Raw genomic sequence first — 27,336 nt, 5'->3', positions numbered from 1 at the left:
GGAAGAATAATTTTACTTCTGAAATGAGACTGAAGCAGAATTGACTTAGTTTGACTTAGACTGGTTTGGGTTGGAAGGGACCTTAAAGATCATCTAGTTCCAACCCCCCTGCTCAGGCAGGGACAGCTTCCACTAGACCAGGTTGCTCAAAGCCGCGTCCAGCCTGGCCTCAAACACTTCCAAGCATGGATTTCTCATTCCAAATTTTTAGATTTTTTGGTTTAGGTAAGTCTATTTTTAAGTTTTATGAAAACAAAAGTAGGAAACCCCATGGAAAGGCTAAATTACCTTATTTTTTGGATTGGATGTGTTCAATACACTTCTAGTTTCCTTGCCTGTGTAAATGACAACACCAATTACAGTTCCTGAAAAACAAACAAACAAAAAGTAAAGCAGAGGTGTCAAGTATCATAGAATAACAGAATAGTTTGGGTTGGAAGGGACCTTAAAGCTCCTCTAGTCCAACCCTCCTGCAGTGAGGAGGGACAACTTCAACTAAATCAAGTTGCTCAGAACTACATCTAGCCTGGCCTTGAATGTCTCCAGGGACTTTAAGTAGTTAAGAGAAAATCTGACTGAATTAATGCTTGTGGTAATTTACTGTCCCTCAAACAAATCAACTTATGAAAAAGCCCAAACATTTATGCAACATCCATAGTACTGTGAATGTTTTTTTCCAGAAGCGACTATGAAGCATTGTTGTAACTTCTTTAATTAACACTCACAGAAGTGACAACATGCTTCCCTTTTTAATGGAAACAATACTTTCATTGTAATTGCTTAAAAACTTATATTTTAACTTAAAATAGTCTCCAACTGTTTGCAGAAGTTAACGCACAGCGTAACTGCCTTTCACAAGCAATACAAAAATGAGTACAACGACTGCATCACACACAAATGGCCTGCTATCTTTGTCATCTATTGTGATGTAAAATCTACCTCACTCCATTAACTACTTTGATAGAATCCCATACAAAAATATTCTCCTGTTCATTAACTTATAAAAATGATTCCCCAGTTCCAATTATCTTTCAGTCAATTTTTACTGCATGGCATAGTAAAATTTAACTTCAGCATTACTAAATAAATTTTTATATTAAACAAAAACTTAGGTTTTTATTAATCTGCCACTATCACACTTCGTAGCACAAAACAACTCCCTTATTTCTATTACTTTTTCAAGTGACCTGAAATGGCTTTATGGCAGTACTACCAATAATACTTTTTGTTGGCTTTATGCTATAAAGAAATAATTAACATGTCAGAAACACCCTCCTCAGAAAACTTTAAAAACTGCAGAAATATTACACATACATCTGGAATCAATTAATTTAATTCGTCTTTGGAAATCAGGACCACGTGCAAGATCTGCTATAGCTACTTTTGTAGTATAACAGGTCGTAAAAAATTGAAGGAACACACAAAGAAAAAAAGATGACGGTTAAAGAGTTGGCATTAAAGAAAGGAAGTTTCATTTACTGAAAAATGAGAATAAAAGTGAAAACTTAGAGTCCACATACAAAACATCAGGGACTATACATTACATGTTCTGGATGATAAAAAATTAGTTTCTTCTATTATTTTCTTCTCCGTACTAGAGCTTTTTCTTAACACTTCCCTTGACATAACATTTTCCCCAAAGCTAGTTTGCCTCTGCTTACACATTCTACATGCAAATCTGCACATTAAAATGGAGGTAATATGCCCCCAACACACCCCGAAATTCCTCTTGAGTTTTGTAATAGTCATTGATCCGTAATTCTGAACTCTTTCTACTCGTCTCCAGCCAACGCCCCTATCCCTTTGGGACACTTTCTTTTGAGGTGATCCTCTAAGCTGACCTTTGAGTCATATATATTTGTATATTTGAGAATATACAAATATATATATTCTCTCATATATATTTGAGAATATACTGGATGACATCGTGTAGGGAATCCCCTCCGGCACACTCCAACAATCTTTGCCTTTGCAGGTCCTCAGTTCAGTAAAAGCTGGGGAGGACTCCTCTGTTCCAGCTGGCAGCTTTCCACTAAATTTCACCTGGCTGGACTGCTGCACTCAGAACAAGATGTCCTACTTGTCTCTATTTTGCTCCTTGAAAAGTTGGCTTCAAGGGTGAAAGTTGGATAAAATCCATTCTGATGACTGAATTTTGATCATAATTTTAGCTAAATCTGACTGAGCTGCTTCTTTCACTAAGATGCTGATCTTTGATTTTAAAGTTTTGAGCATGTTAGTTACTAGCAGAGTATCACTGTTAAACCTAGAGCTCCTTAGACTTGTCCTTAGACTTAGACATCAGTAAAGGGAACTCAAAGACTAATTCTAGTGTTGTCCCACAGTGCTGCACCAGGGACAGTTCTTGTGCTCTGGATGGGTTTTTTACCCACTATTCTCCCTCATTATCCTCAGCAAATCTAAGCTTATTAACAGCTGTGAAGAAAGACGCGTACTTGCACTAAACTGTGCCCTGGCCCACAGTAGAAAGAAATGAATCCGATTTGGAGTTACTGGAAGCATAGCTGTACTAAAAGCCTGGGCTTATTAAAAGCAATGACTCAAGTGTTTGTATGTATGGGCCTTCGTTCAAACCGGCTCTTATTAGGCAACCTCTGAGTGGTAACGGCAGAGTGGCCAACAGAGAGAGAGAAGTTATAGGAGATACTACTAGCACAACGTTGTGGGCCTGGAAAAGGTGCAAAAGAGGACTTGCGCAGAATGGGCACACACAAATATTCACACATGCTCTGAATCTGGTGAGTGATCCCAGGCACTTATGTGAACCATATAAAAACAAGAGAGTGCTCGAAATTAATTAAATTTGTGTGTAGGACTTGGCACAAAATAGTGCTTTTTACAGCTGTGCAGTTATACAAATTGTTCTGATTTTATCTAAAGTGACTTCGAAAGACTGACACCTGATCACAAAATTCCATTAATACAAATCTTCCCTTAATAGATATCTCAGCAGGTCTCTCAGAAAACCGCATTATCTTGTTTGGAGTTTGAGCCACACTGATCATTACAGTAAATGGAGAGCAAAAAGTTAAAAGTCCATACTGTAGTGGACCTTTTGAGGCTTTTTAAATTTTAATTGCTGACTTTCCTCTCTCTTTCCAAAAGGAAAGAGCTTTCAACAAACAAACACCACAGTCAGTAATGTAATGGACACAAATGATTTGAGAATAATTTAATTAAAGATAACCAAAGAGATTTTCAGAATACTTAGTGGTTTAAATTATTTGGTTATATTTAAAGTTGTCTCTTCAGTGATAAGTTTTTAAAGTTCTCACTAACCAAACCTTCCTTTTCTTTCAGGCACTATTTTTAATTCCACAGCAATAATATAGATATTAAGAATGGCACATAGGACTCCATACCTTGCTGCTACCTTTCTGAAACTCGCTGGGTTGTTGCCTGTAAGTGGAAAAGTCAGAATATTTTTTCCTATCTCACTTCTGAAAGAATAACAAAAGGATGGCTGCATACTTTAGACTTGAGAGAGGGGCTTTTGATTTCCAGCCCTTCCAGAGGCTTCCACTGTGACCCTGCCAAATTAGCCTTTGTAGTTTTTGCGGTTAGGATAAACATCATACACAGTCACCAGATCTATGTCAGGACTTTACAGCAAGGGGCAGAAAGCACCTCAGATTTGGTAGCAGTTAGAATCTCCACTTAGGTATCTAAGCTATCACAATTCTGAGACTAAACATCTGGGTATATAATATATATTAGGTGTGACAAAACGGTAATTTTTTTTTTTTTTTCCATTTAGCATTTTTTTTCCATTTAGCTTTAGGGTTAAGGAGACATACTGAAACAGAGGAAAGTAAACACCTTCCAAATGTACAAGTTTGAGGAATCTCACTCTCCTGAACTTTAATTGTTGATATAAAAAAAGCTGTGGAACAGCTTGAGTTGTTTGACACTACATGATTTTGTTAAACCAATTCTGTGGTTCCCAAAATTAAAAAAGAAAATAAAATAGTCTTAAAATTATAGAGAATATTTTTCTTGTCACTTGTACTCTCCAGCAATAGACTTTTTTTGCTTTCTTTTTTTCCCCGTAGAATCCATTATTGTAGTATCCTGATATTTTCCTGAGCTTTGGTAATTTGCACTCAACACGTCGTTGGTAAGATTCCTTGAAACCTTTATCCACTTACATTTACTGTTACTGATCTGCAAAGATGATTGATCTGTGGTCTCTCTCCACTAGAACTGTCAAGACATCAGCAACCAGAGCTCAAGTTTTCTGAGGTATTCCCCACATAATTCCCCAAACACTTTTCTTAGCCTGACCTTGGCCCTCTGTATCACCTTGACAAATAGCAACAGCATGTGTCTTGGAGATAGTGGGCTCTCCTAGCTGATGCAGTGTGTTTTATGTAACATGTCAAAGGGAAGATCAGGAAATTCAGCATATATTTAACCACTGAAAGGAGGAAAATGAGAAGGAGAACTCCCCAGCCAAACAATTGCCCTGTATGTCCTACACAATACCTTTTTACAAATTAAATAAGGCTTTGAATCTGAAACTCAGCTACAGTCCCAGGCATCAGTGATGTAGCTGTCTGCTCCACCCCTGAGACTGAGAGCATCAGTCAGTAATAGGTCAAGATACTAGTGCAAGTTGACCCAGAATGCTTTGTAACAACCCCCAAGGGACTGGCAAGTACATAACATAGTCCCAATAGCAATAGGGCACATATTTGCTTGGCTTAGTAACATGGTGCCCAGGCTGCTTAAAGGAGCGCTGAAGGAAGCAGCCTTCCAAGCTAGGATGCTGTAAAGACTGCCATACTGAAGAGTTTTCTAGTGAATGAAGAGCTGTACAGGCAATGTTGCAGGGTAGAATTCTACCTCCTACCATCTGGGCACAGGCTACAAACCCACTTTCTTGAATCAAAGTGGCAAAGTAACAGAAGATTAGGCTTGTGCACAGACATCTTATACTACTGGGTCAAAGATTCCTGCACGTAATAGAACTGTGAGCCTAGGCAGTAAGGAGCCTGAAACAGATACAAGTGTGGCTGAGGTGAGCTAGCTAGCTATGGAGTAGAAAACCAGCACAGATTTTGATATGCTACTGGCTGTTTATTCTTCTGTTTTCATGGAATCTGAGTGGCACTTGTCTGCAGAGGTTGTGTGCAAGCATGATCTTCCACTAAACTTTTCAAATATATTCAAGGACTATGACAAGCCATGGTACTGGAGGGGATGCAGAAGTGCCTGTAAACTTGTGTAAGCAGAGTCCATCTCTGATATCCTGCCATGGCAGGCTTTAAGCAAGGCAGTTTATAGATGTTTATCACACAGTCAGACAGTGACAAGTGTTTTTATTAACAAGATTTTTAGTTGTCACAAATCTCGGAAATTCAATTCTGAAGTCTAATTTAAAAAAAAAACAAAAAACAAACAAACAAAAAAAACCCCAAACCCAAAACAAAAAACACCCCTACAAAAAGTCAAATTTAATTAGCTAGCATCAAGTATCCTAACTTAGCTATGTACGTTCAACTTGGAAGTGAGATGAAAACAACTGAACGACACATCAGTTATCAACTAAATCCAGAACATCTTAACAAACTGCTAATTATTTTGCCTTATGGTCTTCTTCATGACTATATGCACAGTGCACCTGTAAGACCTTATAAATTTATTATCTGATAAGCAACGGTCTGAAGGCCATAATTTCCTGCTCTTTGTGAAAGGCCTAGTCCTGTCAAATGCTAAAATTACCTCCACAGAGGCAATGAGTAATTCTTAGGATCTGGATTTATGATGCCATACAGAACAAGCAAATATCCAAACAGAAATCTTACATGCTTGGTAACTGCAGTACTTACATGAGACGAGCACATTATGAGAGTATTAAACTGCAATTAATACATGATATGACATAAGTGAAATTAATGATATGCCAACGTTTTGATTACAAGATATAATTAATGTCACAAAATCATTTACTGAAGGAAATAGTTTCTCTCTGCTACCTTAATTCAACCAACTTCTGTATGCACATCATAACACCATTTTTAATTACTTGATCACAGGTTATTTTTCCCTTCAGAAGGGGCTGCATGCAGTCTTGAAGAGCCATTCAATAATTTTACTTTGTATCATCCAGTGAGTCTCCCTTAGAGACTTATTCCACTATTCAAAACCATGCTCCAACAAGAGAATTATTTTCTCCTAAGGTTTTCTACTACCATCATTATTAATGAGCCTAGGTCCTTCATAAACAATTAAACCTTCACAAGACTCTTCAGAAGTAAAAAAAAACCCCAAACATATGATAAAACATAAATTTTAAGGAGCACTGTTTCCATTAATTTGGGTGTCAACTTTAGATGGCAGATCAAGAAGCCTCAGAAATTAGCTAAACTTCTAAGCAAAATCAAATGATTAATCCTGGAAATGAAAACATGAACTGTTTTCAATTAAAATTCAAAACTACTGATACGGAATTTCTGACTTTGCAAACATAAACTCTTTTAGTGTAGCTTTCCCTCTTATATGTAACTTTGGGGAAAAATAAACTCAAATTTACACTGCACTGAAATTTATAATTCATGAGTAGCATCTTTTTACACACAGTTACAGATCGTAGTTACTTCAGTTAAAAATCTGAGAACAGTTTTAGGCATCATCCATTTGACAGAAAGACTAGTTTCCCAGTGCAATCAAACCAAACAACACTGAGCATCAAAGAACATGACTATGTTTTCACACTCTGGAAAGGAGTGTTCAGTCACAGACTCTTTTGCCACCTCCTCAACATTGAACTCTTCCCCACAACCCTCAAGCAGGCCCTTCACTGATGTAAGAAGCCTTTATAGTAGGGACTAACTTCACAGGTTGGGTGGCGAACCTTTTTTTTTTTTTTTTTTTTACTTTTTTCCTCTTCCTCCAAACAAAACTGTTAAGGAGGATTAAAAAGGTATGAAAATATTGTGGGTAGCATGATGAAACCAATAGGAAGGCAGACAACAGAGAAGAAAGAGATGAATAGGCTGGGAGACAAAAAGATTTTCAAAAGCCATTAATACTTCACACTGTGAGAATGAAAATTTTAGACACATTATCAGCTTTGCTATTGTAACTCTTACCTGAGGCAACAACAGTGCTTGCCCATAACGTATTTTCTATGCTTAGGCTTTCATGAACTGCTGGATCACTGTCTTCCTGTTAAAAACATGAACAAATAATAAGTATATCAGCATCACAAATAGTCATAGTTAAGAACAGTGCCAAGCCATCTGAATAACTTGCACAGGATGTCTGCATCCCTGTATCAATCACTGTGTAGTAGTATTCATTGCACACATTTTATTTGTTGTACGCACACAAAAAAATAACTTTCCAAGAAGTGAAACACCGACTGAAGTTGATATTAAACAAATTATATTCAAAGAAATCAATTGTGTTTTAAAAGGAACATATTCCTTTCCTCAGATGTATCAAACTGAAGAACAGTTTGCTATACCAAACAGTTAATGTAAGTTATGAACACTAACCACCAAAAATTAATACCCTGTTCTCTACAACAGTTTATATCATCTATAATTCATACAATAAGTTATGGTCATCATCATTCTGCAACCCAAGTGACATTATACCAACTTCAGGGAAGACTATTTACACTTTTTAAAAGAAATGCACACTTGTGTTGTCTTACCACATACTTAGAAAATACATATCCAGTGGGGAAAATATTTCCAATAGGAAATTGCTTCCATGATTATTTTAAACTTCCCTTTTTTGTTCCCCTCTTTCCTCCCAAGCAATAATGATCCATAGATTGTAAACAGACTTAATCTCTCATAATCAATTTGGAGCATGTACAGATTTGTTAGTCATTAGCAGCCATGAAATGTGCTGTTTACAACTAAAGAAACTTTAGGAGGTAGGATAATCAAGTGTATTTGACAGAATTACAGATTGTGCTAAACATTTCGCAGGAAAAGGAAGACCACTGATTTACCAAAGTACACAACAAATTCTACATAATGTCAATAATCAAAACGTATGTCCATTATTAATCTCTGTTTTGAAACAACTACCAAGCAGAGGATGTGCTGCTTAGAAACCTCTGTTCCTAAAGAAGAAAAATCTCAAAGTAAACAGATACACTTTTGAATGTATTTCAAAAGATCTCTATACAGCAAGGAAACTATAGCTCTTACTCTCTTAAGTGAAGCAAAATCATTGTTTAAAAAGCACAGATAACCATTCTGTCAAAAATACAGGGGAAAAGAGAGAGGATATAGAATTAGCTGGAAGAAGAAAACCACAAGTTTTTAATCAAGACTCAGACAAGAAGTAAAAATTCTGTCAAGACTCATCAATGTTCTATAATATTAGTCTTTCATTAGGAAAAAAGAGAAATATTTTTTTATTCTTACCGAAGGAATTAATACTGCAAGAATTATTTGCCATACTCTAAACAGTTAAAATACATTAGGTTTGAGATGACAGCAACTGCAAGCCCACTCTAATGGAGTAATATATCATGTAGGAATCTTCAGTAGCTGGGGAGTACTACAAAGAGCAGAAGTGAATTTTAAGATTCACTAAGATTCACTTCTACATAGCAGCAGAAGTACTTAATATTGATAGACCAAGGAATGTTCAGCTCTAGAGAACTGAAAATATATCTATGAAGGTAAAACAGAATCAGCAGCTCTAGCAATATTCAAAACTATTGGTAGTAGTAGTAACACACAAAAGCCTTGACCACTGAAACATTAAATATAGGAAAAGTATTCTGATCTAGCTCAAGAAGTTATCATCATTTATAGCAATTATCAATCACCTATGTAACATTCATAACTTATTTTCTGAGATTTCTTTTTATATGGTTCATCCACAGCCTAAATTCATTAATCATCCATGGATAATTTTTCTTAACTTCATAATGCTTAGATTCCTGGTTTGATTTATGATTTTTCCTGGGTTATTCAGACTCTGTGATTATTTCTGCTTCCTGAAAGCCTAGTTAAGCAGTGTATAGACATGTAAGTCTAAGTAGAAATGATCTAAGAATACTAGTTTTTCCAGAGTAAGATGCTAGCAATATAGTAAAAATACTAACTGCAGCTGTTTGGGGCATGGCAGTCAGTGGAGAGATTGCCATCTATGCATACAATGTTAAAACATGACCATATCCAGTGGCAAGTTTCCATATGGAACTTATTTTGAAGTTTCAGAATCTGTTTCTGGAAGGCTAGAATAGGACATAAACTGGCCACATGCGAGCTGAAAACAGAACTTGAATTTTTAAATTCCTACCATGGGCTTTTCAAGAATTTCTGAATTTGACAGGACAACTTCCCTGAAATTCTTTCATACAGACAATGCTGATCAGCCATTTGCGACAAGAGTGGAAAGCTGTCATCTTCAACCCGAATAGCAGGCCTGACACCAAGCAAGAATCATAATTTCACGGAACATGCCATGAAATGCGCAGATTGTTTTCAGCCAGCGACACATGTTAACCTTCATGCCTTTTCATCATCCAAAAACTATTCTGCATAGTTCAAACTTCTCAACTTGCTTGCAAAAAAAGGGAAATTCCGCTCAAGTATTCTAATTAAGAAATATGTGGAGTTTTTTACTGCCTGACTAGGTAAACTGAAAAAACTGTATAGGTGTACAAGGAAAAATTTTTTTATTTATAGAAACTCACTTCTGTACTTCAAAGAGCAAATAATGCTGGAGTTTTTCAGAGGAGTCTGCAGCAGGCATATAGGATGATGAACGCTAACAGAGAGCTGACCACAAAGATCCTATATTTTAGTCAAACGCTGCAACCCTCATAGAAATGAATGGATCAGTCTTTCACAATCATCAGCATACAGCGAGAGGACATAGATGTGAATACCATACATGCAATGAATTTAGTTTCAATAAATGAAACAGGTTTTCTATTTTGCCCTCAGAAGTTCCATACAGAATACCCATTGTCCACAGTGGGACTCCAAATAGCTCCTCCCAAACACTGAAAAATAATTTCCCATCTACCACTTACTAAAACTGCAATCATACTGAAATGGTAATTTTTACATTATGTTGAATTCCAGCATGAAGAAAGAACTTGAATTTTGACAAAAGCATTGTGTTTTAACTAGCCAATGCCACAGAATTAATGTACACAAGAGACACAGAAAAGCTGTAGAATTCAAAAAAATGTTCACTGCTGTATCTTTGCATACCTTTATAATTTTAACTTTAGGAAAGACTAAAGTAAGATTTCAGAACAAAACTGCTATAGAAAAAACACCTACAATTTAATAGTGGGGTAATACTGTAGGTTAGTATACCATTCAAAAATGTGGACAGGTATAATTCCATACAGTGACATGTAAAATGATTCACCTCCCAACTTCATTAAGTGATGAGCTCTGAGCTGATCAAAACTACTCACAACTCATAACTACTCCAAAATTGTCATGAGTATTCAGAAAGCAAATTTTGTGATTATTAAAAATCTACCAAACCACTAACTTAATAGTCGGTAACAAGCTAAAAGCTTAGAAATCATGCTTCTATACAAAAAAATTCAAGTCTTAAGCATATAGCTCTAAATCCTTTCTCCCCTTCCCCTATTCCAAACAGAAACGAAGAACTGAAAAGTGTTCAAAAAGGGCAACAAGTGTGGTCAATGTAGCTTCCATACTAGACATGACTAAATAAATCCGAACTCTAACGAGGAACATGACAGACATCTACGAAATGGGCACCTAGGAAGGGAAGACAGATACTGCTGTCTCTTACCAAAGAAGAAAGAAATAGTAAATAAAGCCAGCAAAATTAAAACAACAGGCAATTGCTCTCCATAAAAATATGTAATTAACCTGTACAACTTATTCCTATTTGAATGCTAGAAGGTTACACAGTTTCAAGGGGGGACTGGGTAAGTTCGAAGAAGGAAAATTCATTGCAGATTACTAAGACCAGCTCTGAATCTGGAAGTTTCCACATCATGAGTTGTAAAGGAATGGAGGAATCTTCTGAAGAGGCAGTACCATCTCCTTACTCTAGTCTTACTCTATTTCCCAGCAGTCTGCTTCTGACTATTGTCAGGAATAGGATACTAAGTGAGGAAAATCTTTTTTTCCTGCCTTAGTTTATTCTTAAGTTAGTAGATTTTAAAGACAGTGAATTATGAAACTCTTCCATACTACAGGAAGAAATCAAAAGCCCTGCAGTGATTATGGACAGCTGACAACATAGCCAGGAAAAAGTCACTTGTCTAGTGCCTACCTGCAATTCTTAGTGAAATGCCTCCTTTTAGGTAATTCAAAATAGGAAAATGTCTATCTCTTTCCACTCATGTCATGCTTATCAACAGAATGGTTTGGACAATCAGTTAGCTTCCGCTTATTTCATTATGATCTTTTCACGTCTTTGCACCCTCATGTAACATTTCCACCTTTCTACAGTTCATTCAGTTTCCTAAATATCACACCTTGCATACCCAAACGGATGACGACCACCTTATTTTTTATTTGTTGTAAGTTACTGAAATGAAAAATAAGAAGTATATTTACAAGTTACGAGTTCAGCAATTTCACATTATTTTTATCTTTACTTTTGGAGAGATGGTAGGGATAGATGGAGCAGGGAACGGACAAAGACCCCAATTCCTGAACAAGACCGGGTTGGTCTCCTTACCAGGCTGGTAAGGAGAAACAGTTCTGCAATTTTTCTGATGTTACTATAGCTAACAGAACAACACATTTTGGGGTAAATGAAATCCATCACTCACTCCAGTAGAAGAAATCTGACATACAAAGGCTTCTTTGTCCAGCTGACAAAGTTTCCACTTAAGGTCTGCTGGGTTGAATTTCATTTGGCAGCTGTATGTTTATTGGTCTTCAAATTCTGAATTAAATTCATTACCAGAATATGCAGTTCAGTATTGTATTCAAGCTTCATATTTAGGCTCAGGTTTTGAAGTCATGTGCACTATTGATCATAGAGGTTTAAATTGTCTACAATTCCTCTTCTAGGAAATTAGTCTGTAGCTCTTGCATGTGCAGAGAAAGGACAGATGAGCAGTGAAATGAAAATTTAATATATCCTACTCTCAGTCCTGAATTCATAATACAGCTGACCAAGGATCATGACAAATTTCATGTAGCCATTTAAAAGGTTCCAAAGCTATAATTTATTAGATTTTTCTTTTCAGATCATGACAGAGGCCTTTGAGACTAAATATTTAATCCTTGAATGAACCACTGTACCACTTTCATTTGACCCTTTCTAGCCCTATTCCTACCTGACAGGATGCGGCACGACAACCCACACCAACAAAAGTACGGAAGCAGCAGAATACACATTAGCTTAGCTGCATCATAGAAAGAGACTCTTTCCCTACCCCAACCCCACAGTTAATTATTCTTGTTATGTTCCTTTTACTGGCACGTATATTTTGGGCGAGGTCAGATTAGGTTCTCACATGTTAGCTCCCTAGTCTGGCTGTCTGCATGGCTGTCAGTGTGTTGTGGTTTAAGCCCAGCTGGTAACTCGGAACCACGCAGCCACTCGCTCACTTCCCCACTTCTTCCTCCCCCCGCTCCCGGAGGGATGGGGAGGAGAATCGAAAGAATGTAACTCCCAAGGGTTGAGATAAGAACAGTCCAGTAACTAAGGTATAATACAAAACCACTACTGCTACCACCAGTGATAATAATGATAAGGGAAATAAGAAGGGGAGAGAACACAATTGCTCACCACCCGCTGACCAATACCCAGCCTGACCTGAGCAGCGATCTGCGCCTTCTGGGTGACTCCCCCCAGTTTATATACTGGGCATGACGTGCTGTGCTATGGAATACCCCTTTGGCCAGTTTGGGTCAGGTGTCCTGTCTCTGTTTCCTCCCGGCTTCCCCTCCTCCCTGGCAGAGCATGAGACTGAGAAAGTCCTTGGTCAGAGCAAACATTACTTAGCAACAACTAAAACCATCGGTGTTATCAGCGTTGTTTCCAGGCTGGAAGTCAAAAACACAGCACTGCACCAGCTATTAAGAAGGAGAAAAAATTACTGCTACTGCTGAACGCAGGACACAGTGCCAGCACAAGGAAGGTGAGTCGAAAGGACTTGCAAAACATAGTATCATTCCCTCCAATGACAACATAAAATTAAGCCAGATTGAAGTGAACACAACCATTGCTTCAAAACAGACAATTCTCTAACAGCAAATACAGAGTTAAAGAATGACTCAACATAAGATGGGAGAGGAGTAAAAGAATTAACTGATGCCATTACTTAAGGATGAGACGATGCTCCTTTCTGCATACCCATGCAAGGACACACACTCACTTTCATGCACTGACTACACATAACACACCAAAATCCATGGAGAATAAGAGAAAACAACTTCCTGTGAAGCTGGCAGATATGAATGGAGTACAGCACAGCTTTAACTCTTCCTGACATGGTTATGCAGGTATACTGCAAAAAGTATCTTCTGTCATCTATCAGGTTTGTTGTGGATATATTTCTCACACAGAAGTACTTAAAAGAAGTTGTTCCCTCCTATAAACTCCAGAGCAATGCACCTAAGTTTCTGGTTTGTTTTATGGTCATGCACTTTTTGAAATGATCTAAGTTTGTCTTCTACATTGTTAGTACTCTGTCTTCATAATGGGGGGAAAATAAAGAAAAGAAAAATCAATGTGCTATTACCCTGTCAACCTAGCCTTGCAAGAATTCTTTGAACATCAACGCTTAAGTAGGAAAAATGTATGCATTAGCATCACTAAGCACACTAATTTTTTTTACTTTAACATAAAATAGAAATTAGATGCAAAAACTGATTTAGTGTACAAAGCAAGAGCTCACAGAAGCAGCAGAGAGATAAACTGGTAAACAAGTAGCCTAAACCAACATTTCACTATGCAGAAAGTACACTTAACAAAAGAAAAACAATTTCTAAAAATATCTACAGTGTCGTCCATGTGAACCAAATCTGAGGGCACTGCCCTCAGATGCATGCACACACAAGTTCAGTTTAAACTGCCCTTCCTACTGAAACTGGAAAGGAGGGCAGTTTCTGTTGGCTAAAACACCACCTATGCAAACCTGATAGCATAAAATCCATCAGGCTTATTTACACGTATCAGGGATGCTTGAATCATACACCTCTTATTACATGTACAAACAGAACTCACTACAGGGAACAACTGCTTAGTGATGATTTCCCAATGTCTCAATTACATGTACCAGAGTTGTTAAAAAGGCTCTGAGGAGTTCAATTTGTATTTAGAAAAGTATACACTTAGCCACTGGGACAGGAATAACATGAGTTTTACAGCTGTTAATAGAAGTTTTATTTGGACAATTGTTCAATACAAGGTTTAAACAAACATTGTTGCTTACAGCTTTAGAAGGCGTGGGCAAATGACATCTACTTTGTAGGCAACGTGAACTATGTAACTAGTATAAATTGGTCTTCGAGAGCCAACAACTGCAATATCTCATTCATCAGTGTATTTAGAATTGTGAACTCAAATTCCAGTTACTGAACAAAATCTATTACCAATTTGAGTCACGTGGGTAAAAAAAACCCAAAACAACCCTTCTATACCTCTATAGTATTTAATTCTCTCAAATTATTTTAGAAACAAACTATCAAGGGGAATGAGTCTACTAACACCAAGTTTGGCTAAAATAAACAAAACAATCACTGTATCTGCTAATAGAATGCTACAAATCTGTAAAGCAATGAAAAAAAAAATAAATTACTACCTCTTAAGACACCCTACATTAAAGGGTTAATTTCAGCAAGCCACCTTTTGAAAATAACAGAAAAATGTCACAGAAATTACTACATTGTTATTATCATATTTGGTTTGAATACGTAAATAGCATTATAGCTGGGAAAAAAAAAAGATCTGGTACAACTCTGACAGTAAGTATAGGTTTCGCTTGCATTGAAAAATGGAAGACAGAAGCAGAACTGTGTTTATATACTTTACTTACCCGTGTGAAGGTACCCTCAAAACTGTGAATATCCAGCTGTGGCTTCTGAGCATAAACATAAGCATTGATTGAAAACAGATCCTGTAAAACAAATCAATGTACTTACTATTATTTCAACTCAATCACATACTTTGAATCACATATTACTGTTTTTACTGGTAAAGATTCCAGTTTATGACCCATACCACTTCCCCCCCAAATCAAGTTAATGTACTTTTTACCCAACTAAAAACCATGCTGTTTTTTCAGTACCTCTTGCTATGAAGGAACCAGATCCAAGATGATATTCTAAATGTGTTGATAGTTTAAACACTGAACTGTTTCATATTTATGAGTTAAAAATTCTATCTAGTTTATTTTCTCTTTACAGTCCCATTTTAATTTATAATAGTATAATCTTCCCCCTCCCCACCCATATATTTGTTCTTTTAAGGTGTTTTTTGTTTGTTTGATTGGGGTTTTTTTGTTTGTATTGTTTTGGTTTAGGTTTTTTTGCTTGTTTGTTTTTAATGAAACTGGAAACAAAGTATTTTTCCAGCAAGGACAAAGTGAACTGAATAACAAGAGAAAATAATGAAATTGATGCAAGTTCTCTTAAATGTTCAAGCACTGCTGCAGTCAACCCATGAGAAAACCCCATCAGCTTCAAGAAAGCCTGGATACATTAACAGGATTACTCAAATGCTTCAAGCCAGGGATCACTAAACCAGTCTGATAAAATTGGGTCTAATATATGTGGTACTACTACTCATGACAGCAAACAACCCATGAACGCTCCTACCCTAAAACTAAGAAAAATAGGCTCTATAAATAAGATGGCACTATGGTATAAACAGAGTAAGAAAAATAAAAATCTGATGATTTTCAGATCTTAAGAGCTGTCCTTAGAGGCTCAGGGAGGATCACCTTAAAATTCTGAAACAATTATTTCAACAGGTAATTGTTCTGAAACACCCACCTCCCACAGAAAGAATGCCACGACTAATTGTCAAAAACCTAATACAAAGAGCTTCCTTCTTATCACAAAAGCAAACTTTTTTGGTGCTCTTAGACCAACAGCAGCTAAGAGATTTCAACACAAGTAGACTACTCATGCACAGATCCAATTGCTACTCTGGGGAGGAGCAGATGCTTGATAGCAAATCCCAGTCAATCTAAGAATCATAACGTTTGATCAAATGCAAGAGTGTCTACCTTCTCAGTGTATGTAGCACCTAACTATTTGGGTTATCTCCACCCTTTATTACTGGATGAATCCTGCAAAAGGCTAATCGGACACCATCTCTGGGAGCAGATTACATGGCTACAATACCCTGTTCACGCTAGCTAGAATGTGCTATCTTCAAAAGCAGAATGGAATTTACAGCCTCTTTCATGGAGTATAACCACAGCTTGGCTCAAATGTATCCATTTTTAAAAGCATGCCATCATAATTTTGGATATAAGCACAAAACCAACATTTGAATATTACAGAATTTGAGCATTACAAAAATTAACTAAATTGCACAAAAGTGCAACTGTCCACCTGTGTTAATATCTTAAAATCTGACACATTTGTATCCTCTTGTTCCTCTGAAAAAATGGCTACAAGATTTTTGAATATCATGGTTTTCACTTTTCCAGATCAAAATGAATGTTTTTTTTAATCTACTTCATATTTATCAAACATATTTGACTTTAAAAAAGTGTAGCTCTGTAAAGAATGAATTTGTATTTCTATTTATGTTCTGCAGACAAGAAATCTCTCACTTCATACCTGGCAAAACCCACAGACTTTGTATTTGATACGCTTTTTAAAAAATGAATCAAATCTGAACATTAACTCTCACAAATTATCTTTATCTTAAACCGTTAGCCATTTATCGAAGTCTTTCACAGAAAGTTCATTCATTGCATCCTTGTTCTTCCAACCTACTTTCATCAGGTTCACAAGAAATAATTCATATGAAACTAATACACATGTGGTGTCCTATGTCTTCATCATTCACTTCTTTCCAATCTGTTATCACCTACAATTTACCTAATCCAGGCTATTATGCGCTTTATTATGCAAAGAAAAATAAAGAGTCTCTCAGTAGTGGATAGCACAGTGGAAAACTAATACCACACACATACTCATATACACAATAAAAACTGATAGTGAAATGCGTCAACCAAGAACTTCTCTCTTTTGACAAAATGAGAAGCAATATGAGAATAAAAGGAGGCAGAAATATCAATGTTTTTAAGTATACTGGCATTTATACAGTAACATTTTCCTGGTTTCTCACCTTTACATTTTCTTTTACTGTGATGTTCTCCTCTGTTACATTTTAAATGTAAATATTTCTACCACATTACTTTGGTGTTGTCTTTTTATGTTTCAGTTCTCCTTTTGCATTTTTGATTTAACACCTCAACTTTCAAGTTTTCTTTTTCTTTTTATCTGAATTTTAACTCTGAAACAAACTCCCGTTCCTGAAAAACTGAAATCTGCACATCCCCTACACATTTGTGCCATTAGTCTGAATGCCACAAACTAGAACTGGCAGAGTATTCTAGAAATGTATGTTTTTTTCTCTAAAACACCCCCCCCAAAAAAAAAAAAACCAAACAAAAGACCAAAAAAAAAAAAAAACCAAAAAAACCCACACCAAACAAAAAACAAAAACCGAAAAAAACCCAAAATCCTAAGGAAAAAAAAACCAAACCAAAAACCACAAACCCCAAACCAAACAACAAAAAAAACCCCAACAACAACAAAAAAAACCAAACAAAAAACCCACCACACAAAAAAACCCCCAACACCAAAAAAACCCCCACAACACCCCACAGGAAAAAACAAAACAAAACAAAAAAACCCTTAAGAAAAGCCTATGCTCTGAGAGAAATCGGGGGGATGGCAATTCATTGGCATGTCATTACTGAGTGGTAGAAAGACATACAAACATATTACATGTGCTCAGTAGCTTTCTGAAGTGTTTTTTCATTATTAGAGCGAAGGAAAAAAAAAAAGAAAAGGACTTTTTTTCTGTAGCCCAGTGCTCTATACTCCAAATGGACACCATTCTCAGGCCAAAAAAATACAGTAGCTGAAGATTTATAACCCAAAGGAAAGAAAAAGAAATACAAAGGATGATATAGCTATAGAAAACAGATAACATATGAACTCAATTAAACAATAAGGGTTACAAAGATGTTCCTTCACCTAGTGCTACTTTCCCAGAAGCTGTGCATTTCTTATCTCAATGTCTTGAAGGAAGTTGCAATGGTGAATTTTACAAGGAGACACAAGATTTGTGCACAACACTACATGTAAATGTAACTTCTGCTCACTGAGCAAGAAAGATTTACCTGGTTATGTTATGTCATTGCTTTCCTTTACATAAAAGCAGGGAGAAGGGAAATTAATTAAATTACTTAATTAAAAGTATTTAATGATATTAAAAAAAATTACAACTACTTTTTATTACTGATTTAACTAATGAGGGACTTGATCCAAGGCCAGGCTGGACGGGGCTTTGAGCAACCTGATGTAGTGGAAGGTGCTCCTGCCCATGGCAGGGGGGTTGGAATTGGATGAGCTCCAAGGTCCCTTCCAGTCCAAACCATTCTGTGATTCTATAATCATTGTGAAATCCAGGTTCAGTAATGAATTACTTTCATACTGTAAGCACCGAACTGCTGGTTCACTGAACCCAAATAGTTCTACTGATACATTCAATGGAAACAGTATTCTGCATCTAACATTACACTGCCTTTAGGAGCTGGTGAGGGCAAATGACCTCAGTTATTTTCTTACTCAAAGAAAAACTAACAACAACAAACAAAAACAACAAACAGAAAACCAACAAAAAAAACCCCCCTAACCCAAAACACACTTGGTAGGGGGTTTGTAATAGTTCTAGATTAAAGAAACTATATGAAAGGCTTGAATCTCAAGCAATAAAAATTAAATTATTTAATACAACAGTAGATTATTTTTTAAAAAAACTTGATATGCATTTACTGATCTCATATTTGAAAATAATTCAGATGAATACATTTCATCTTTATACACAGTCAGGAAATTACTTGATGATAGTACAATAATGAAAATGTTCTCTTCTCCATTTCACAATTTAAAAATCACTGTGAAGTTATTGATAACAGAAAAATCTCCTCTGCTAGGTCAAGGGCAACATTTATTCACCTTACTTAAAGATCATTAAAATACATTCTTAATCATAACATGCAGTTCATTACAAATAAAATTGCCTTTGGCTCAATAAAACTAATTAAATGTAAATGGTATTGTTTACTGCTGTATGGATCTTCTGATATAAATCAGCAAGTCACCATTTATTGAAAATTACAGTGACCTCATTGCTGTTAATAAATTTAGTTGATCACACACAAGCTAGAGAAGAACGCCTGAGAGCACACGTTTGGCTAGAAGGACTGCCCCACCTTTAAGTATGAAGCTGCAAGAAATCTAATCCAGGTGTTACAATATTTGCTGCTTAGCTGACATTAAATCACTTGTTGAAATTTTAATTCTTTGATCACATTAAGTGCTTTAGAAAGACAACAAAATCTGTACTGATCATCTTGGTGGTGTCATCTGTTCTTTAAGAAAAGCTCTGAAGGCCTGCAGGTTTGTTTCTTCTGGGTGTCACAGTGGGTAGGGTTACAGTGCTGCTCTGTTGACATAACTGACAGCTCGTGCCAATGCAAGATACTCACTGACTTCACATCGGGTAGCTAAACAAATCAGAACGAATGATGTTTATGGAGAGCACATTCTGTCAAACACAACCAAATTGTTTATAGTCTTTTATAATCAACTTGCATACATATTCTTAAATCATTACAAATATGTTTTAATATGCAAGTATGAATTGTAAGCCTTGGCTTTGAAAATGCACTGCAAGCACATGGAGAAGACACTGTAACAGGTGTTGCTTTATGCGTGGTGAATCCCTGGAAGCCAGGAAAAGCACTACTGCAATAAACAACTGCCTATTTCAGACAGAAAGTTATCTGAAACTATTTGATCTGTTACAGCAAAACCCCAGAACATCATCCCAGACACACCAAGGGCAAAATGCCGGACCAGAGAGTTGTGCCCCACACTCCCTTGTCTGAACAGGGTCTCTCTGTGAATGGACCCCTGCAGCCAACTGCTGGTTTATCATAAACACATCTAAAGTTAACCTTGGAAACTGAACACATTTTTGTAGCCACCCATACAAATATGAAACTTCAATCCAGTTTAACGGCAGTACTGAATTAAAACACAAGCTTTGCGCCTTGGAAATGGACAAGACTAGAAGAACTTTGAGTTCTCCACATAATTCATAGAAACATAGAATGGTTTGGGTTGGAATAGATCTTAATGATCACCTAGTTCCAAACCCCTGCCATGGGCAGGGACACCTTCCACTAGACCAGGTTGCTCAAAGCTCCATCCCACCTGGCCTTGAACACTTCTATAGGGATAGAGCATACACAGCTTCTCTCAGCAGCCTGTGCCATGGCTCACCACCTTCCTAATGAAGAACTTCTTACTAATATGTAATCTACATCTCCTCTCTTTTAGTTTAAAGCCATTCCCCCTCGTCCTGTCCCTACAGGCCCTTGTCAAAAGCCCCTCTCCAGCTTTCTTGTTGGCCCCTTTAGGCACTGGAAGCTGCTCTAAGGTCTCCTCAGAGCCTTCTCTTCTCCAGGCTGCCCATGCCCAGCTCTCCCAGCCTGTCTCCATAGCAGAGGTGCTCCAGGCCTCAGAGCTTCTTTGTGGACTCCTTTGGACTTGCCCCAACAGCTCCACATCCTTCTTATTTTGGGGGCCCCAGAACTGGATGCAGCACTGCAGGTGGGGGTCTCACGGGAGCGGAGTAGATATATCCCGCCCTACCCATTTTCTTTACTGTGTCTTCAATTAACCCCAAATCAGTTTTGTCAACGACTAATTGCAACCAATTACTTGGTCTTCGCACGCCGGGATTCGCTCTCGGCCGCCAGAGGGGGGGGGTCCCACGTGCCGCCGTCCCGCCGCTGCCCAGCAGGTGGCGCCACCGAGGTGCGGCGCGGCAGGAGCGCTCCCCCGCGCACGGCCCGCCCGCGTTGTGCGGAGCCGTCCGACAGCAGCACACGGAACGGTCAGCAACCGGCCGTGATCCGCTCTCAATGACGTGCCGTTCGCGAGGGTGGATTTCCCGAAATTTCTTAAAGCAAAATGGCATTAATGTCTTCATTTAAGAAAGGGGAAGCAACACATTTAGACAGTGCCTTACTTTCGCCACGTAAAATGAGATGTGCTGCCCACCGTGTGCAGCACATGAGAACGTAGTGAGAGGAGAATCCCGGCCCAGCAGCTTGCTTTGGCAGGAAGAAGGACCACTGTCTGATTCTCCTCACGTTTTGTTGGGAAAAGAAAACCCAAGTTGATCCCAGACTGCAGCACAAAGCTCAGTCCTTCGCTAGACAGCTTGAAAGCCCAACAAGTTTCTGCTAAACTAATTTTAAGCCTACCAAAAAGCTCATGCCCCTATTACACACAGTACGGGTTAGCGAGATAATCACTGTAAGAGTGGTTTTTCAAGTTAAGAACTGAAAGAAGCATACGGATGTTTTACACAGCAACAGAGCACACATTTTCAAGTTAATACCTGAAAAGCAGCTTGCCTGATTTTGCAGTTTTATTAAGCAACAGAGGATACTGTAGAAGCCTACGGTTAGAAAAAGTCTACTTGAAATGGATTTCTCAAGTGATCCTTATGTTTAACCAAGTTGCTTCAATTTTTTTCCACTCAGTATACAAGAGCTTGAATACTATTTGCTGAGAAAACCTCAACTACAGATTTTAAGCATCCTTTTTTAGATAAATTAAGTGTAAAGTTTCAAAGAGTGCCAAACACTGTCCTTACATGTTTAAAGTGTGTATCCTATTTTTGCTCTTTTCCCAAACCATTATTTTTACTGAAACTATACAGAAGTCATTCTGCCCACTGCATTTTAATTTAACTTTAAAGAAATGAGTATGTGTAGGGCTTACAGATACAGCTTATTACTCTACTATGAAGTGCAAAAATTGCACTATGAAGTGCAAAAATTAGGCTTAGAATAAAATCATTCCATAATGCTATGTTTTGTTAGTTTAAATTTCGCTGCTTGCTTAGAGCTTCATAGTAATCTTCTGAAGCTGCCCCATCAACAGAGTTTCTTTAGATGATACTCTTGCATATTATTGCCATCCCAGTAAAGGTAAATGTGTCTTTGCAGAAAGTAGAGAAATGCCACTGTGCTTTCCACAGGAATGGAAAGAGCTTCTAGGATATCATCTTCTGTGAACGATGTGGGGATCCTTTAAAAAGTGTTTAAATTTGGGTGCATTAAGCTACTATTTCCCCAAAATATTCCACAGACAGATGGGGCACAGGAGTGAAGCAGATGTGACATGACCACTGCAAACTGTCCAAGACCAGGTGGGAAGCAGCCATTTAAAATGATCTCATTAAAGAACCACTAAGCATCAATGGTTTGACCAGACCAGACAGTATGGAAATTGGGAGATACATTAGTTTAGGTGGCAGAAAGTATTATATCCAGTATCAGTTACTCAGGATGACATGTCAACTTAATGCAAAGTCTTGGCTAGCACAGTTAACCACCCACGACTCTGTGATGCAAGAAAGGGCAGAGGAACCTCAGCTGCCTGGTGGCTTCCCCTTGCTGCTGGTAGCCAGGCAAGGTTAAGTGTATATAGCTCCTTGACCAACTGCACCTGATGATGCAACTCAGGTTGTTATCTACAGCTCATGAAGAGAGAGAATATAAAAATCTTGCAAGAAGCACAGATCAATCAGAGGTAATTAATAGCAGTAAATGAAAACAGCTAAGGAAGAAATCGTTACTATACTGTACAGTTGACTCTTCTACACTGTTTCCAAGATGCATGAATACTTTACTGGTGATAACTTGCCTTTCCCTCCCCTACACACCCAAACAACCAGCACCTGAAGCAAACCTTCACTTCTGCAGGAAGTTGAGGCTGCATGTCCTACTACTCAAATGCAGACTGCCCAGCTTCAACCACTTCTGATTTATTTTCCACTGTAAACAACTACAGCACATTTACTTCTTTCAAATCAAATGCACAGGTTTAACCATAATGTCATACTTTATCTTTAGATGCTTAACAATTTATCTGTCAAGTCTAAAAAAAAAAAAAAAAGAACATAAAAGTTACAGTACAATTCCCTCCTCTAGCAGGTCTATTTTTCACTAGCAAGCAGGGAAAAGTTCAGACATGGATTTGGGATTAAAAAAAACAATAAAATAGAAAAGATAATGTAAAACACTCTTCCAAAGGAAAGTGTAGAGAAACATTTGCATTGTAGTTTACTCCAGATTTCAGGCTCTGAACACTGAAATTATAACCAGCAAACACAACTAAAAGAGGCAGTGCTCTGCACAAAGAGCTGTATTTGCCTAGTGCAGTCACTGATGCTTCCAGAACAAATGAAATAACAAACAATAGCTAAGTTGGACATGGTTGTAACTCTCTGAAAAGCACTATTTAATTAAAAACAAAACAGAACAAAAAACATCAAAGCAAGAAAGAAAATTGACTGAATCTCAGTCAAATGCATGCATCCATCTCAAATATGGACAAGATTTTTTTTTTTTTCCCCATGAGAAACCACAGAGGCCAATGATTAAATGGTAAAAACCTACAGGAGAAGCAGCACTACAAATACTAAATTCAACTGCAAGTTACAGAATACTTGTTAAGGTGTGTTCTTGCACTAGAACTCCCATCTTGGAACCCAATTTCGCACTTCTATCTGGCATGACCAAACTTCAGTTCCATTCCTTATTCTCAGTCCTCTAAATTCAAACTGAGCTATTCTTTCTTCCTCCTCACATGTAAAGCCAGTAGCCAGAGCACTAACAACATAGGAAAAAATCTCTCCCTTTTGCTAATTTTAGGGTGGTGGCAACTCTGTAATTCTGGAAGAATAACTGCTGAAGTCCTGCTAAGATCTGGCAGATAACCAAATACTTATTTTTTTGTACTGAGATGGCATATTAACAGTCCACTCAACCTAAGTTTGCCTTTAATAAAACACCTAGAATCATAGAATGGTTTGGGTTGAAAGGGACCTTAAGACCACCTAGCTCCAACCACCTGCCATGAGCAGGGACACCTTCCACCAGACCAGGCTGCTCAAAGCCCTGTCCAGCCTGGCCTTGAACACTGCCAGGGACAGGGCAGGCCACAGCTTCTAAGGCAACCTGTGCCAGTGTCTCACCAATCTCACAGTACAGAATTTCTTATATCAAACCTAAACTTCCCCTGTTTAAGTTTGAACCCATTACCCCTTGTCCTATCACTACAGTCCTTGATGAAGAGCCCATCTCCAGTATCCTTGTAGGTCCCCCTTCAGATACTGGAAGGCCGCCATGACAACTCCATGCAGCTGTCTGTTCTCCAGGCTGAACAGAGGATTTATGTGGAGGATTTAGTGTCAAAACACCAGGAATTCTGTACAATTCCCACAAGCTTGTAACTTGAGTATGTTTTCAGAAGTCTCTTAATCCTAAACCAACTCTCCTATAAAATAGCAAGCTTCCACAATACAAGGGGCACAATTCAGCTTCTCCTTAAGAGACATTTATGCAATTCTACATACATTTTTGTAGATAGGTCTGTTTTGAATGTATACATACATATACTCACACATACACGTGTCTTTTTTCATGATTAAGAGTTACCTGTGGCACAACACATACACATACTCAAAACACACACACATTCAGGCAACTGTCAGAGAGCCCTCCTTGCAAGAACTTGCATGTTTCACCTAGTCAGACCAGAAAGCATTCTGACAACAAAAACCACTTTACCTTCCAAGGGCAGACTACTATCTCACAAGCCTCCAAGTTAGTGATTAAAGCAATGGTTCCTGAGGCAAGAATGACTCGCCCTTGCAGTAGAACACTTGGTTGAAAACACTACAACTGTGATATCCTTCTGCAGAGCATGGTTCTCAGTGGGGACCACAATGAGAACCACTAAGTTCAGAGATAAAAATCCAATTCTGTCAATTTCTTTTCAATTTAAAAACTAGAATATTTGCATAACCAACTTCTCATTCAACGGAATATCTAACTCTATTGAAAAAGCTAAGACTGTGGTGACAGATATTTCTCAATACTTAAAATAACTGTAACAATCTTGTACATAAGAGATATGTATGCATACATGGAAGATAACTTAAATCAAACGAATAAAATACTTACCCCCAAAGCTGGCAATCTTTGTGTGCAGCTGACAGCAACCTTCAGTTTCCAGTCTGTTTCTCCATCGAGCTGGTCAGTTCGAATGAAACATGAACCTTGAAGTTATAAAGAGACAAACTATTTTTTTAATCTCAAAAATTCAGTTTGGGTTAAGAAAAAAATAAAAAATAGAAGAGTGAAAATAGAGAAATTTATAACCATTTTTAAATAAACATGCTAAATATAAAAGGACTCAGATTTTGCAGTGTCTGTGTGCTTTCTTCCAGGAATGCTCCAGATATCACATAATAGCACAATTTTTCTGATAAAATCAACAATATGTCTGATTATGAATAGGCGGGAGTGCTTGTTTACAGGTTTCTTCATAGTTTTTAAACAGGTTTCCAAATGTTATGAACAAGAGATATAACTTACTTCACTGGATGAAGTTGAAACAGGTTTAATTTTTTTTTTTCTTTTCAGAACTGTGTCACTCATACACTTCCAACACAACAGAGTAACGAACTGATGCCTGTGATTCTTGTCTCTTTGCTGGTATGACACCACAAACTTCCACCGCTTATAGTCTTCTGGCTTTTCTGAAGCTTTTTTTTTAAATAAATCCTTAACATGGACACATTCAAAACAATGTGCATCCCGACGTATTATACTTTAAAGAAGTAACTGTCAAGGATCCAAGGCTAAAAAAAGTCTGTCAACACATGCACTGTACTTAAGATATGAGGGAAGCTCATGATAGACTGATACATATTGAAGAGAATCAGCACGCTTTACAGACAGAAAACAAATATTCAAGAAACAGGAAACTGAAACCAGTGCAGAGCCTCCTCCCACCCCAATAGCTAGCTTAATGAGTATCTGGTCTGAAGTCTTACATAGGTTACTAATGTAAGATTCAAAAAAGACTGCACACTAACATTGCAAATATGTTAAAAACATGCAATTAGCTGCAACTTCCATCTAGTTTGAAGCCTTTTAAAAAGGTAGTAAAATTTTAGCAATACTCTTCACAATTGCTATGCTAAAGAAACCTTAAATATTTCTGAAGTAATCATTACAAGTTCCATTATGCTCCAGCCTAGCAACTGATACGCTATTGTAACTGTGTGCTATGGATGTGAAATAAAAATAGATTTTTCTAGTTATTTGTAAATTTTAAACAATGCACATTGACATACTTGCATATATACCCATAATTCCTTCCTATTTCAACCAATTCGATAAAAACTAACAAAGTAGTTTCATCACCAGAAGTAATATGGCAGCAATTAAACTGTAGGAAACACTGCCAAAGCAGTTTATCCAGGTTTGAGTCTTCTTACACAGACAAGACGACGATGTGCTAGAAGCTTTGAATCTCATAGGCAATACATCAAGAAAGTGTACCTACCAGTGAACACAAAATTGAGAGATTCTTTTATAGGACATGTGGACCCTGATGTAAGTAAAATCTAACAGAACCCAATGGTTTATTCATCAAGGCCTGTAAATTAAGCAGTTCAATGAGCTAATGGTCTGAAAGGACATGCTTGACAGAGAAGTCACCTGAAATCATATCTGACTAGAAGGTAGTGCTTTTGCACAACAGCCTTGAAAGCAGCTTACCAGCCTTCATGTAACAGCTGTATTTATATTAAGTGCATAGTAAATAATAAAATAAAAAAAAAAAGGTCTTTAAATGTTAACATAAACAGCTCTCGGAACACATGATCACAACAAAATTTCATCTAAAGCTCAGAGCTGCAAGCGGTAAAGCTATATCTAAAGTTCTTGAGAAGCTGATTTTAAATTCTTGACAGGATTCTTCATGGAATTTTTTTTTTTTTTTTTTAATAAACACTATAAAGCAGTTTTTGAAGAGCCCAGAGATATACACTGCCTTATAATTAAGGGAGACGTACCTAGGAACACCTAGAAATCCCCCCAGTTCCAATGAACTTTCTATCCATGGCATAAATGAGCCTACTTTCCATCATACTTTTCCTGTACAAGACATTTCACGGTTCTCTTTACCCTTCCTGTCAATGGTTGCTCTCTTCCATCAATTTCATTTAGAATTATACTATAGATCAATG

The 27,336-nt window shown here is 37.4% G+C and overlaps 1 protein-coding gene across 9 annotated transcripts in view; it reads right to left on the bottom strand.

Moving 5' to 3' along the window:
- ATP9B (ATPase phospholipid transporting 9B (putative)) overlaps positions 1 to 27,336 on the bottom strand; it is a 162,388-nt gene that overhangs the window by 71,260 nt on the left and 63,792 nt on the right. For all 9 annotated transcript variants that reach the window (XM_030504681.1, XM_030504921.1, XM_030504843.1 and 6 more), the window contains 4 exons: positions 25,262 to 25,356; positions 14,996 to 15,076; positions 7,116 to 7,191; positions 289 to 365 (listed from right to left, as the gene is read on the bottom strand). In XM_030504681.1, the coding sequence (XP_030360541.1) occupies positions 289 to 365; positions 7,116 to 7,191; positions 14,996 to 15,076; positions 25,262 to 25,356 (329 nt within the window). The remainder of the gene's footprint in view (positions 1 to 288; positions 366 to 7,115; positions 7,192 to 14,995; positions 15,077 to 25,261; positions 25,357 to 27,336) is intronic.

This window comes from Strigops habroptila, chromosome 1, assembly GCF_004027225.2.
Source record: "Strigops habroptila isolate Jane chromosome 1, bStrHab1.2.pri, whole genome shotgun sequence".
Lineage (NCBI taxonomy): Eukaryota > Metazoa > Chordata > Aves > Psittaciformes > Psittacidae > Strigops > Strigops habroptila.
Note: the sequence above shows the minus strand (reverse complement) of the source record. Positions and strands in the feature narration are given on the sequence as shown.